General features: G+C 35.3%; 1 protein-coding gene across 4 annotated transcripts in view; it reads right to left on the reverse strand.

Moving 5' to 3' along the window:
- Nucleotides 1–5,041: 5,041 nt before the first annotated feature.
- Cap-G (Chromosome associated protein G) overlaps nt 5,042–15,588 on the reverse strand; it is a 161,725-nt gene continuing 151,178 nt past the window's right edge. For 3 of the 4 annotated variants that reach the window (XM_090392755.1, XM_090392752.1, XM_090392753.1), the window contains 4 exons: nt 10,382–10,546; nt 8,464–8,742; nt 8,242–8,317; nt 5,042–5,192 (listed from right to left, as the gene is read on the reverse strand). In XM_090392755.1, coding sequence (XP_090248881.1) covers nt 5,113–5,192; nt 8,242–8,317; nt 8,464–8,742; nt 10,382–10,546 — 600 coding nt within the window. In that variant the 3' untranslated portion in view covers nt 5,042–5,112. The remainder of the gene's footprint in view (nt 5,193–8,241; nt 8,318–8,463; nt 8,743–10,381; nt 10,547–15,588) is intronic. The other variant, XM_090392754.1, reaches the window with a different exon arrangement.

Genomic DNA, 15,588 nt, shown 5'->3' on the forward strand with positions numbered 1-15,588 from the left:
TTGTCGTAAAGTGAAGATCTGATCCTGACAGCCTCTATTTGATCTGAATCCAGCTTATTCTTCACCAAGCTTCCTTTCTACAATCCATCTCAAATGTTTCTCAAGTATACTTGCTTAAATCTTACCAGGAACACTAAGTAGGGAACTACCTATATAATTCTCACATTCAGTTTTATTTCCCTTTTTATATATGGGTACTATGAGAGCTCTACTCCAATCGTCTGGAATTCATCCCTCTGTCCAGGCATTCTGAACTATGCAGTGCAGCCACTGTAAGACTTTTATTATACCACCATACTTCAGCATTTCTGGTCGAATATCATCTACTGCTGCTGCTTTTCCACATTTCAAGCCTTTGATGGCTTTTTCTACTTCAATGATGGATATGTATTCCTGACTGCATGCCTGATCAGTGTTTTTTATCACTGTGCTGTCATCTCTGCTTGTTTCATTTAGCAAATTTTCAAAGTAATTACTCCATACTTCAAGGATATCTTTTTCTCCCGTTTTCATGTCACCTTTATCATCTCTAACTCCTTTTACAGCACTCTTTCCTCCATTCCTAAGCTTCAACAACCTCTAGAATATTTTGAAACCTTCTTGATATTTATTTTCTATGTTCTTGCCAAGTCCTCCAATGACTTTTGTTTAGCTAGTTTTACACACTGTTTGGCTTTCTTACATTTGTCTCTGTATTCTCTAAGAGCACAAGCTGACTTATTTGCCAGGAACTTTTGATATGCTTTCTTCTTTTCCTTCACTGCCTCTTTAACTTCCTGTGTCCACCAGGTAGTTCTAATTTTTCTATCCTTGCAGACAACTTCACCACATGCCTCTCTAGCTGAATCAATCAGGGGTTTTCTTCAAGGCTTGCCACTGACTTTCCAAGGTTTGGTTCCTATTCTCAAACTCTTTCGTTTTTCCTTCAATAATCTTTGTGTATTTTAGTCTACAGTTCACATCTGAGAGCTGCTCAACTTTTATTCGCTTTAAAACTTTCTTACGTCATTCTTTTCAACATGAAATTCAATTTTATCCTGCTCAAGACTAAATAGTGATTTAGTCTTGAGCAGGATAAAATGTACACTCTGCACCAGGGAGAAAACATCACTATTAACAATAACATAGTCAATGAGACTTTTCTTATTCAATGCCTCTTCTCTCCATGTGAATTTGTGCACATTTTTATGTTGGAACACGGTGTTAGTAATAACCAGTCCATGTCCTGAGCAGAAATCCAACAGATATTTGCCATTATTATTAGCTTTGCTCTTTTCTCCAAATTTTCCCAAAACATTTTTGTGTGTCTGACAATCACTTCCTACTCTGCTATTTAGATATCCAACAAGGACCAACTTTTCCTTTTTCATTGTGTCAGTAACTTTCTCTAGAGCCTGAAAAAATTCCTCCACTTCTACCTTAGCAGAACCTTCTGTGGGACCATAGGCACAAATAAATCTCATCGTCCAGTTCCCCATTCTGATATTGCCCAAATCACTCTACTTGACACTGCCTGCCATTCAACAAGATGAGCCTCATATTTTGTGTTGAATACTATGGCTACTCCTTCTTTTCCTTGATTGTCATTGCCTGAATATAACATTTTGTATTTATTGCTCAGAAAGATCTCACCAGTTTTCGTCTTTTTTGTTTCAGTCACCCCTATTATGTCAATCTGGTACTTAGCTAATTCCTCCGCTAGCTCCATTTCTTTGCCATTCAGGCTTCTTATGTTGATAATACTGATCTTTAACTCTGGTGATGTTGAGTTGGGGTGTGTTTTCAGATGTTTTTTTTTTTTTTGTTCCTTAATTTATGGAAACCAGCATATTATGGCCACACACATAGTTAATGATCTTGAGTAATTTGTACTATTATTAGTGAGGTAGAAGTTTCATGAAAAGGCCATGCCTAGTGAACTAGAAATTGTGAAAACAGTTGTTTGTTCACAATTTCTGAAGAATATCAGCAGCAAGAAAGTACCTATGACTTGAATGAGCATTCCATAAAGCACTGTTCTGAGATGACACTACAATGTAATCCTTGACTAGTTCTCAAGAAAATTCACAAGAACATATTGTGAATACAATATAAGGATCTTGGAAGGAGAACATTAATGGAGGTTGCTATTAATGTTTGCAATATTTTGGAAAGTATTTTGCATTCATATTTTTTTAAGATGGCTTTTAATGGCAGCTGCAGATTCTAAAAAAGTCAACTACTAAATTTGCTGCAATACAGCATGTTTTTTCACAATTTGTGTGTATTTTTTTTTTTTATTCTTCTGTGAGGATGGTGGTGGCTGAATGGAAGAAAAAATAAGGGTAGTAAGCCAGTTGTTATGCAGAGGTTGTATTTTTTAAAAAATTCTGGATTTTTTTATATGCCTCAGTCAGATATAGGGAATGGTGAGAGCATTGCTAAAATCCATCTGAAGAGAAGGTCACAGATTGGAAAAGGACTGATTATATTTTTGATTCTGTAGGAACTATAGCCATTATACATAGCAAGGTATGACACATATGGCTGAGTTCTGCTGCAAGAGACTTCATGGGAACAAAGATTGTAGACTATTTTATGAAGGATGGCCAAACTATTGTTGGTTTCCTTCTTCATCATAAATTGGAAGTTGACTAATGAGGTGACTCTGATCACAACCTCATTACGTTTTCTCCACTGTGGAACAGCCTTTGCCCAGCTCAGCTCCCCCCCCTCTTTTTTTAATGGCCCAACTACTATTTCAGTTCTCCAGATCCAAAACAACTGTTCAAACAGAAATAATTCTCACTGAAATAAAAGCCTACATTCTCCATTTCATCTGAAATAGCCAACTGTTATTCAAGCCACGATTCTCCAAGTGTGCTAAGGCAGTCAAAAAAAAAAAAAAAAATTCAAAATGAGTGACTAAAACTCTATCACCACCACCCTATATTGCAGCTCACAACAACTGCAAAAATCTGACTAAATCCAAATGCTAGTCCGTGCAGTTAGCCTAGTGGCTGTGCGCTTCGCAACCATATGCCTGGGAAAGGAATGTCCTAGGTTGGATTCCCGTCAGTGACGTGAGGAGCTGAAGGATCTTCCTCAGCCATAGCCAAGTTAGCCGGTCTTGGGTGTGGACAGTAGGGTTTTTTCCCCAGTTTATCCTGGGGTTTTTCATCCTGCAAAGCAGGCAAACTGGCCTTGAGAATGCAACACTTCAGGACATGGATACACTGGGGTGTAGGCTGATCACCTTATCCTGTGAACGGTTTGAGGTCCAATGATTAATAAAACCCTCAATACCACAAGGTAAAAGAGGATATAATGAAGATGAGATCCAAATGCTACAACCATTCCTGTTCAAATCAGTCATGGCTTCTAGTTCAACAAACCTGAACTCCAGTGCTTCTTGAGTTGACTTACACTTCCAGCCTTTCCTGTCATGCATACATCTCAGACATAGCTTTGTTAACCTCCAAGAAACTCAGTGTACTAGTCCCTCTCAAGACACTATTTATTACTTGTACAACCTCTAACACTATAAATCCCACCACTAAAACCTCTTTAAGAGGGAAATCCAATTAATTGATGACCCTCCTCACTCACAGGTATTCAGTTCCTTCTATGTCTCTCTCTTCTATAAGCGCTTTCATGAACAATGTCCTGCAGAACTGGCTGCCATCATCATCAAGACTGTGATAAAAAGAGCAGCTGCAGTCACTGTTCATTTACTGTCCAACTCCAAACTTACCAAACAAATTTCTCTCACTCTTCTCTCATTCCATCTACCTGAAATAGTCTCCCTCATTCTGTCTTTTCCAAAAGACTACAACTTTCAGCTGTTGAAGAAACACATGAACAGATTCCTTCTTTCTTCTTATCCACACACACACAGCACTGCTTTGCTGTAGGTCTTGTAACCTTTTGTGTGGGTCTGATATAAAAAACATGCTACCCAACAGAAATGGATTAAATGTAGCACGTGAAACTGAAGTTTTTTTTTTTTTTTTTTTTTTTTTTTATTGATGACTCATGGCTGATCAACAGCAACATTTTCAAAAAGCTTTCAAAAAATTATTTAGAATCTCATATCACTAAGTTGAAGCTTACAAAATAAGAAACCCAGTGACTTAAGGTACTTTTTAAAAAAAAAAAAAAATTATACATTTTAAAAAGATTAAAAAAACGTAAATCTAAATTCAAAAAACATTTGAAAATTTTAAAGGAAAAGCTTCAGGTATTAAACTTCCTTTAAACTAAGTTTATGGCACAATAAAGAGGAGGAGCATCTACAAACCTTAAAAATTCATTTATGCATGATTTATGGATTGTGAGGGGGGGGGGTACAGGATTGTTTTGAAACCAGTTGTCTGCCAAATGAATTTTATGAGCCATTTCATAAATATCAGTACAATTTACATTTCCAACTTTGTCTTCCTCACACTTTATATAAAAATGCTTAAAATCAAAAATTTCTTTCGTTTAAAGCTGATAATTTTTGCTACCTTGAGTTTCCAATTAACTAGGATCCGCAGTAGTACATAAAACATTTGCAAATTCGTGATACAGATTTAGATAATTTATTATTATTAGAGAGACTTCCAGGGAGGCCACATAGTACATGCATCAGCTATCATACTTATTTTTGAATTCATTCACACTGCTTTTACTCACAACATCCAATGGCAATCCATTCCAATTATGCACCACCCTAAGAGAGCAAAATCTAGCCCTCACCTGCTTCTTAGTGGCATTTATTCATTCTCAGCTTCCAAGGATGCCCTCTCGTCCTTTCCCCACCCTTCATAAAGTGAAAAATTCTATCAACTGAAATCCTGTATGACCCTTTCAGAAGTTTGTAAGGCTCAATCATATCACTCCTCTTTCTCCTGTCTACAAATTCTCAATCTGTTTTCATAATCAGTATTCCACAATCCTGATATCATTTTTAACACTCTCCTTTTGGATTGATTTTTTTGGATTAATTTTGTGTGAACAAAATTAATCCAAAATGGAAGGAAAATTTGGTCTTTTTAAAAAAAGTGCAATGGATTCAAAAAACAAATAAAAACCTTTAATACAAAAATATATTACATAAAGACCAGTTGCAAGTAAAGATGTTCATTATTTTTATTTCATACTTCTTCGTCGCAAAGCATATATTTTCTTGGGAGGTGCTGCCTTAGATTTAACTGGACATGACAAAGGTACTGAAAATAATAATAAATAAATTTTAATGCACATTCTTCATCAAGTATAACAAATAACAATTTTATTATTGCATTATAAACTAATTACTCAAAATAAACCGTGGTAAAAAAGAGATTTTCTAGGCTGATTCATCTCACAGAATCCCCACCAGAAGGTGAATGTGACAGATGAAAAATCAGACTACTTGGTTCTTTCAGGAAAATATATAAACTTAATCATGTGTCTGTAAAATAAGCTATGTAATGCTGAAGCATCTTAGATTTAAAGGAGCCACCTCAAAGTGAGACATTCAATTTCCATAAAATCATGAAGCTTCGAGGAAGAAATCACAGTTTGTGTAATTACAAAAATTTTTTTCATGCAAAACTGCCTATTTTCTCTTACATGTTAGGCTTAATGGCCTCTCACAACCAAATAGCTTAGCTTCTTTGAAACCTAATTAGAGCTGTTAATCCTGTCTGCACAGGAGTGGCTTCAACTGCCACACCTATGCAGAAGTGTGGCAGGTGAAGCCACATACCTACTCATGGTGAAAGGGACCTCCCAGAGATGGTATTGCCTCTTTCATTCTTCCTTTTCTCCTTTGCTTTTCTTCACTCGACTTCTCCAGAGTCTTTTTTACTATCCTATCTTCCAGACCACCATCACGATCCAATGCCTTGCCACCATGTTTGCTGTGCAGTGCAATCCGTGGACATCCAGAAAGGGAAATCCTATAGTATTTACACTACTTTGGCCTCTGCTTCAACAAGATAGGCAGTCCTAGATTGCCCAGACAGGATCAATCAGCTAGTGAGCTTGCATGCAAGGATCAAGTGTGCTGCAGTAAGTCTCCTTACCCTTCCAGACCATGGGTAAGGAGGGACCAAGGGAACAGCTGTGGTGTGCTCGTATCATATAGCATTCAGGATAGCCTTTGCATTCCACTCCCAAGCACAGTTATTGCTTGCCAGAGAGTGGGAAGGTCTGCCACTGAACAGAAATAAATAAAATAAAAAACAACACTCAAAACACTCAGGCATAAATTCATCCTCAGTTGTTTCAGGGGCCCCTAACAAAGTCATAACCAAGTAATGATACCAGTATAAATGTACCAATTTCTCTAATTATCTGTGCAACAGGGGAAAAGCCAATAGAGAAAATATCACTCTTCCTTATTCAGAAGGGAAAGAAACTATGTTCTGGTGATGTATAAACGTCATATTAAACAACAACATGAAAAACTACTCAGAGCAATCCTCAATGGGCGAATATTAATAACAATTAAATCTTAAAAAATACTCAATTCCGGTAAAGCAGTGATCTCAGAATGGCATCTCCTTGATGTTCTGAACTAAAAGATCAAGGATCTGACAGGTAGGGATGGTCATTTGGTTCTATCCTTATTTTTGATACACCTAAACCTCCACCATCTGTAAAAGCAGAGTGTCTCAAATGTCTTGTTAGACTATACATTCCTAATCTACTAAGATGCTTCAAATGCTAAAAATATGGACATCTCAAACTGCCTATTGTGGCACTGCCAGCTTTGCTCTGCCATGAAAGCTTAATAATGTGTGAATTGTCAGGGAGATCACCTGGCATACTTCCATGCATGTCAGAAGCAGAAAGAAATACAAAAAATAAAACCAGAATAAAATATACCCTATTAGGATGGAAAAAGGAAGTTAGCTACCACCACACCTGTTCTGAGATCCTCTTATGCTGAGAAAGTAGCAGTTAAGAAAATGGCAACTCAAATTCTTATGTCTATTCCACAATACTTTACCTAAACTTTACAATCCTAACTGCTTTTCTTGAAGCAGTCATGTTTGAGTGATCACCTAATGTACAGTCTCATTAGGTGATCACTCTCATCAATCACTTAATGTACAGTCTCACTCCAGAAACAACTCCAAAAATGGTTCCATTCGATGAGAATGCACTTGTGAAAAAAATCATGGCAAGGTTATCACTTAAAAGACAAACTACCAGACCCTCCCACAGAAAAAAATGGATAGTAACTTGAACTTATCTAGTGATCTTAACACATCTGATAATGTATTGGATATTTTTCCAGAGGAAGAGATGGATGCTAGTCATACATACTTCCCAAAATTCAATGAGAAATATAAACCTGACAAAGGTAACCTCAACCTCCCAGAAATCAGACAGGTCTACAAAGCCTAAACAATATGAACATTTTTACAAATGGAATCGTTGTGGGTTTTGCTAGAATATCAATGATATCAAGCACCTTTTGCAGGAATACAAACCTTTTTTGTTTCTGTCTGCAGAAACATATTTAAAATCCGATGAGGACCCTACCTTCAGGAATATCACTCTTGTATGCAAGGACAGAACTGGAGATGGTCCTGCTCATGGTGGAGTAACTATTCTCATTGGCAGTTATACTCTTTTCTCATCATGTCCAGCTTAATACTACTCTGGAAGCAGTAGTGATTCATCTATCTATGGAGGTTCTTATCAAAGTACACTCTTATGAATTAATGAAATGGAACTTGATAATCTCATATTGCAGCTGCCTCAGCCCATACTCCTGATGGGTCACTTTAATAGAAATAATACTCTGTGAGGTAGTGCCAACAGAAATAGACAAGGTCATACCACTGAGCAAATGCTTGACAACCATGAACTTTCCCTTATTAATAACAGAATAAATACCTTCTTCCAGATGTCTACCTGCACTTATTCTGCAATCGATCTTATAATCTGCTCCCCTGTCATTTTCTCCCTACTCACATGGGATGTCAAAATATATATGGAATGATCATTTTCCCATTATTAGCACATCTTCACAGGAACCATGGAAAACGAACCAGGCTGACTGGAATACATTTTCAAATCTTGCAAAATTTAATGAAGCCATGAAAGATTGGGTTGTCCATGCAGCAATTCCAAAAACTAAAAAATTACTAAGTTGACTTTGCTAAGAATTGAGGCCTTTTAACTTTTCAACATCTAGCAACTCATTCAGAGAATTTTAAAAACATTATATGATATATCTTTAATTTTAAAATTATTTCATTTTGGAAGCAAATCCTTTACCTTGTGATTGTAAAAACTTGTTTTTTGCTCGAGTTACAGGTGTAGCAAATGGCTTCAAAAATACATCTTCCCTGGTCTGGAGAAAAAAAAAAAAAAAAAAGGACTTTATCATTAGGTGCTTTGTATAAATAAAAACCACAAACAGTATCCTATCTATCCATCTATATATATAGATATATATAAAATAAACAGATTCATGAGATAATATTCCAGAGATATCACCTTACTAAGGCTTTCCTGTTCATCAGATATTCCAGTCTCTGCACTAACTTGAGATGTATTATCTTCAATGTCTGCATCAGAATCATTTTTTTTGGAAGCATCACTGGTTTCTTCAGAAGGAGGGTTCACTTGAATATCAGGAATCTGTGATATATTACCTCTGTTGGGAGTTATTTGCATAGTATTTTCAAAGGATAACTCATGTACATTTGGTATAAGTTCATGGACTTTATTTTGAAATTTTTCAAATATTTTCAGAGAATTTTTATCTTTGACTTTCTAAACAGAGAAAAGAAAGAAATAAAGAAAAAAAAAAAAGAGTTAATTACTTAAACTAATCTGAGTAAATAATATATATAATATTCATGTCTATAATCCTTAACCTTTATTTAAACAACTGTAAATCAATGCATTTTTTATTTATTTTTACTAAATAATTTAAGGAAATTACAACGTCAACTAGGACATACATTAAAATAAATTTTAATATACTTCAATATTTCGGCAACGTCACGTTGCCATTTTCAAGAAACTTAAGAACAAGACACGTGCACGCAGGCACAACAAACAGTAAATGAGGAAGAAGCAGGAAGCTATTATTTCTCCTAAAGTCCCGATGGTGCCCCCTAGCGGGCAATGTTGGTATTCTTGGACGATTGGGCTGAAGGTCTTCTGATGTAGGTTTCCCAAATTTGAGGCAGTCTCATGCAGCCAAATTTGTTGAGATTTGGATTGTTTCTTAGGGCTGAAACTGATTCCATGAAAAGCCTTTCATATTTGTATTTACTATGGTGTATTATTGTGGCTTTCTTCCACTGTATTCTATGGCAAGTATCCAGTGCATGATCAGCAAGACCCAGAGTGGCTGTATTGGTGAAACCGGATGTAGTCCTTGTGTTCTGAAATTCTGATATTTGCTGTCCTGCCTGTTTAGCCAAAGTGGACAGCTTACAGCTGCAAGGGAGACCTGGTATACACCAGGTAGGTCTAGGGGGGGGAGGTTGGTCCTTAGTAGAGCGGATAAGGGATGCCAATTTTTTATATGGTCTGTAACAAGAAGTTAAGTCATGTTTTTTTAGGATTTTTGTAATTTTTTCCAAGGTGCCTCGGATATAGGATATGGTGATGGATTTAGAGTAATCCTTGTTGTGTGTGTGTGTGGGGGGGTTGTGGTTTACTGGTTTCAATATTTTTTGGATTTTTTTGGGGGGTAGCCATTGGCTGAGAAAGTGTTGAGAATGTGGTTTAGTTCTGTGGTTAGGGCACTGTCATTTGAACAGATAAGTTTAGCCCTGTTGTGTAGTATCTTAATAACTCCATATTGTTGCGAGGAGGGGTGGTGGGATTGTTGGTGAATGTATCTGCCTGTATGGGTGGGTTTTCTATAGACTGAGAAAACCAAGGTTCCATCAGGCTGGTGGATGACTAGTGTGTCTAAGAAAGAAAGACAGTTGTTTTTTTCTTCTTCCAGGGTGAATTTGATTCTGGGGTGTTGGTTGTTTAAGTGTGTTAGGAAGGAAAGGAGTGCATTGGAGCCATGTGGCCAAATAGCAAACACATCATCAACATAGCAAAGCCAAATAGTTGGTTTTTGTGGGGCAGAGTTTAAGGCTTTCTCTTCAAAAGTCTCCATATAAAAGTTGGCCAAGGGTGGGAAGAGTGGAGAACCCATGGCTGTCCCCTCTATTTGTTTGTAGAATGCGGGATACGACACCTTCCAAACCCTTGGCCAACTTTTATATGGAGACTTTATTTCTTCATCTATAAAATCAGGAACAAATATGAAATTGCATATAAAAAAGAGAGACAGGGAGATATCATTTCACCTAAATTATTTACAGTAGCTATATAAGAAATTTTTAAAATAATATTTTTATCAGATAAAGAATAAAGACACAAAACTGAATTATGTGTTTACCTTTTTCATACGTCGAATCAAAATGACAAGGTCTTTAAGAGATGAATGTGATGTTATCTCCAGTTGGTCTAGAGCTTTTGCAAGAGTTCTTACATCAAAAGAATTAGGACTTTTAAGAATTTCATTGCATATCTGAAGTGCTAAGCGATCATGAACAGTACTTTCCTTAAGGGGAAAAAAATTGCAAGCTTTAAAATCATATACCATTTTTATACCTGAAACAGAAAAACAAATAAATGCATGAAATACCTGTTTAACATATTATTATTATTATTACGTGACACCTCCAGGGAGTCCAATGACTCATCGAGGGAGGACACCTACTCTACAACTCTCCATCTCCACCATCTACCTATATATCTATACATCAAGACTGAAGAGAACAAATAGATTAATTTCAGAAAATAAATAAATTAATTAAATAAATATACCAGTAATAAAGAAAAGTCTATTAGTACTATAATATTTGGTGAATGGATCAAGCAACTGACACCTTGTTATAAGTGTAATGCAATAAGCTTCTGTGGTTCTGGTTACATTATAAGATTTTCATGGTACATCTTTCCATAATTCATACTGATTAGTACAAGATCAATTCTATGCATGTCCTTGATGTGTTTTATCAACTTCATCACAGTAATGGTTTTAGTGATATATAAGTTTTTAGCAGTAAGCTATATGCACAAGATCCACAAAATTGGAATATGTTTTGGAAAAGAAATCAAGAATGTATTAAGTTATAATGTACATGCAGAAAGTTACACAGCCAAACTGGATCTTGGTGTGAAATATATTTGGGTTAACACATGAAAGAAAATTAATACAAAAAAGGAGATGCTAGTCCTAATATATTGTAGTATATCATATGCAAAATATTTCAAGTTTATTATTATTATTATGTAACACCTCCAGACTCATCGAGGGAGGGTACCTGCTCTATAACTCCACCAACTACAACAATGCCATCTACTGCCTACCACCACCACTAGCATTTCCACAGACAATCACATTTTCATAAAGTTCATACAAGTGTTCTAAGTGTGAAAAAAAATTAATGAAGTGGTCTAGATGATATGCATTCTTGCAGCAAAAATGGCAGCTTTAGGCAGTGCATGGCATGTTATCTGCAACCATGTGGATATGGACTACACCAAGTAATGCAACAGAGAGAGAGATAGAGAGGCAATGACAGACTAATTTAAAGCAAAAAAAACTGATGAGCTCACAGAAGAGCAGATAGCTAGACATAACTTGTTTCTAAAAAACAGTGTATTAATAAAACAAAGTTTTCCAGAAATAATTTCAATCAATCTTATCTTGATGTTGTCAAAACATGAAAAGGATTATAATTTTCCTAATTAATAAATCAATGTGGATATACACTACAAGATCTTTCAGCAAAAATTATCAGAGTAAAAAAGTTTGCCATTTCAGAGTAATATATATATTTTAAAAATGAGGCAATTTTAGTTCATTTTATTATACACAATATCTGTGGATAAGTGGCAACCAAGTGACATCATAAGTGATACTTAACAAACAGCTCTTAATATGTCAATTCTTACTTGGCCAGGATCCAGGCCAAGTAAGCCTCTTGTGTAAAGCCAAATTAATAGGGTCCGCTCCTGGTTGCTGGTTAGGTGTTTTGGATTTATGGCTGAAGCAATTAAGGTTATGAGGCCTGTGTATTATGTCTGTAAATTGTGTGTATTCTGGTCAGTTTGCCTGTTTTGTGGGATGAAAAATCTGAGTTTCTGGGAGGGGGGGGGGACATGCTACCTTCGTATGAGACTGGCTAACTCAACTTTAATTGACATCCTAGATTGGATTTGAACTCAGGTCTTTCCGAACAAAGGGCATCATATACCAACCAAGTTATGGAATCTCCCAATTCTGGGTGGCACCCTTTTATCAATTCTTTTAAGTTTCAGCTTCACAACTATATCTCCCTCAGAATTCAAGCTGTCCACTAATTCTGTTGAGAAAATTAGATGGATCACTAGTTGACGACATTTATGGTTAGAACATCTAACTTTCATGCCTGACTAATGAAAACATCATTGACAAGTGTTTTCCACCTGAAGGACTTAACTTATTAAATTAATTCAGGCAGTACCAAAATGATACATCAATTATTGCTGAGTTATTAAACAAGAATTAGTTAAGGAAATTGAAGACTCCAATAGAGTGAAGCTGCTACAGATACTTCAAATAAGGAGGAACTTGTCCATTACATGAGATAGATTGATAAAAATTAGAAACTGAAAGGTATTTATTACTGCAATTCTTTTACAAACTCAACAATACAGGATACTTTAATACATTAGAGAGTGAAATGAACAAGTTATTCATCACGGGAAAACATGTAATTGGTTATTAGGCAGTGAAACAGAGACAGAGTAGGTAACGTGGTGGGAAAAAAATAAGCAGTCAGTGGTAAAATTAAAGAGAGTTGTGCAGTTCTTATATCAACACATTGTGTTTCACATAATTTGAATCTGGATATTTTAAATTATATTAAAGATATTATCTTTGTTTCTGACTTTGTAAATGTAATAAAAAATATATATATACACACCTTTTACCAGTATTCACCCAAAATACTGAAAGATTTTAGCAGCCATGTTCCAAACAAAAATCCTGAAGTTCAAGTACTGGGATTCAGTAAGATTGGTATCTAATAGAGTGGTGTAATGATTGCACTTGTTAACTACTCTGAAATTATTTGTGGGGGGTCAATGAACAGGGAATGATCATGCAGAATCAAAAAGCTTCTTAAAGAAAATTAAGACATAAAATTATATTCAGATAATGCATGCAGAGAGCCATTCAAACTGAACGAAAAAATCTAATAGATGAAGGAATAATTTATTCGATAAAAAGATTTAGTGAAAATGAATCGGAAATTGTAAATGCTGTCTCAAATTATCTGGTAGATTTTGGGAAATTGAATTTAGCAAAAATTAAAATTTTTGGTAAATATTTCAGCAAATAAAATTTCAGTAAATTTGAGAAAAAAAGTGGTAAAGAGTTCAGAGTTGTGGGGAAGTATTTAAATATACAAGACCTTTTTGAAAGAACAATGAGTAATAATAATAAAAAAAAATTATGACAATTCCCACAAAACGGCCAGCACACTGACATGTTGCCAGTCCTGTATATGCTTCACTAGATTTTGTTCCTTTTTTGGTCTTTAATTTTTAATTAAAAAATTTTTTTAGTTCTCATATTTTTAATTCTTAATATCTTTCAAAATCTAGTCCATTTGATTCATCATCTTCCTTGCTTACCAATTTTATTTATGAATTTAAATATGTTTATACATATTTAAGTTCACATAACTGAGCTTAATTTTCAACACCTTTCTCTAACCATGGTTTTGGTTCAATCAAGTTTGGCTTTAAATATCTTGCCATTCCTACTTTCTAAAAATCACAACCAGGTATGTCTTTTTTATTACTCTTAATATAAATTTAAAATTTTATATTAATTATTTAGCTTGGCCTCTGGTTGGAAAAGCAAGGTAACTCCATCACCCAATAGGCTTTTCTTTTTTTTTCTTTTATTCTTTTGTTATTATTATAAGCATAATATCTTTCAATTTGAGATCCTATAATCTTCTATGAATATATATATATAGATCTTTTATGAGTAGAAAGGCTTGTGTTGGCAGTACATGTTAGTTATTTTAACAGTATTAATTACAACACAGAATGATAAGAAAATAATTGATACTTACTAACTTATTTGCTGACATTTCGCAGGTACTACAACCAGCGTTTTTTTTTTTTTTTTTCAGAGCACAAGAAGTGTTTGTACACGAAACAACAATAATTTGGTATAACAGTGGGACTAGTTTAAAAAAAATTTAACGGATGACAGAAGGAACTAAAGTCCTAATTGGCACCATCTATGTTGGAAAAAGAGAGAGAAAAAATATTAATTAGATCTTAAAATGACTGTCTCCCAGATTTTTGGTAAATTTATACAGCCATACTTGTTAAGGTTTGACAGAATCAACAGCAGCTTTGTTTTAAAGCTGCTGTTGATTCCAAAAACAACCTCTCTGACATATGATAACTTCTGTGTAGCACTTTTGTTTTCATCCCTTTAATCTTGTGTGAAGGATTATCCAAAGCATGGTTTGCTAGACCTGACTTGCTATAATGATAGTGTCGAATGTATTTTTTATGTTCACCAAGGCAGGTGTCAACAGTTTTTCCTGTCCGTCCATAGTAAGTCAGGTCACAAGAACAGGGCACTTCATAAACTCCTGGATATGATAAAGAAGAGAGTTTGCCTTAGGCGAATGGATGAGAGTTGCCAAGTTGACATATGGTTTAAATATGGTGCATAGCTGATATTTATTAAGCACTCTAGATATCTTTTTAGATGTGCCTTGAATGTGTAAGAGGGTAACAGTTATGACGTAGGTCTTGATAGGAGGGGATTTTTGGAAAGCATTTAGCATTTTTTCTATCCTATGATGAGGATTATAGCCATTGGCTAAAGAAAGTGTGACACAAGTGAGTTCAGTGGTAAGAGCATTGTCACTGGAACAGATAGCTCTAGCTTTGTGAATTAGTGTTTTTAGGATACTATACTGTTGAGCTGAATGATGGTGTGAATGTTTGTGCAAATATCTCCCTGTATGTGTCATCTTCTTCATCTATGATCTCTTGAGCTTTTAAGTGTTGAGATTTTGCCAAAGAGATTTCCATGCCGTCCTGTCCAAGACTTGTTCTTTTGCTTCTTTCCAGTTGATTCCCATCTTTTCCAATTTTTCTTTAATTTCCTTTTGCCACCCTTTCCTGGGCATGCCTATGTTTCTTTTGTCTATTTTCTGGCTTTCATATACAGTTTTCGCTATTCTTCCTTCTTCCGTTCAATTAAGATGTCCAAACTACCTCATTTGGGCTTGTGTTATGAATTGGTCAGAGGTGCAACATGAAGGCTGCCTCTTATAGTTTGATTTCTTATTCGATCCTGTCTCGCTTTTTGTGCCACTTTCCTAAGATATTTGATTTCAATTGCTTGTAGTTTATTTGTGTTTCCTGTTGTTTAACAACAGGAAACACAAATACTAAGACTCGGAACTGTATGTTAATGTTGGTATAAACACTGAGCGATACACTGCCATTTTGGTATTCTGGATAAATTCTTTCTTATCTAGGAGTGGGCCTTTCATTGCACATTGAATAACTTTA

Source organism: Typopeltis vanoorti, chromosome 5 (assembly GCF_054136105.1).
Source record: "Typopeltis vanoorti isolate ZY-2024b chromosome 5, IOZ_Tvanoo_1.0, whole genome shotgun sequence".
Lineage (NCBI taxonomy): Eukaryota > Metazoa > Arthropoda > Arachnida > Uropygi > Thelyphonidae > Typopeltis > Typopeltis vanoorti.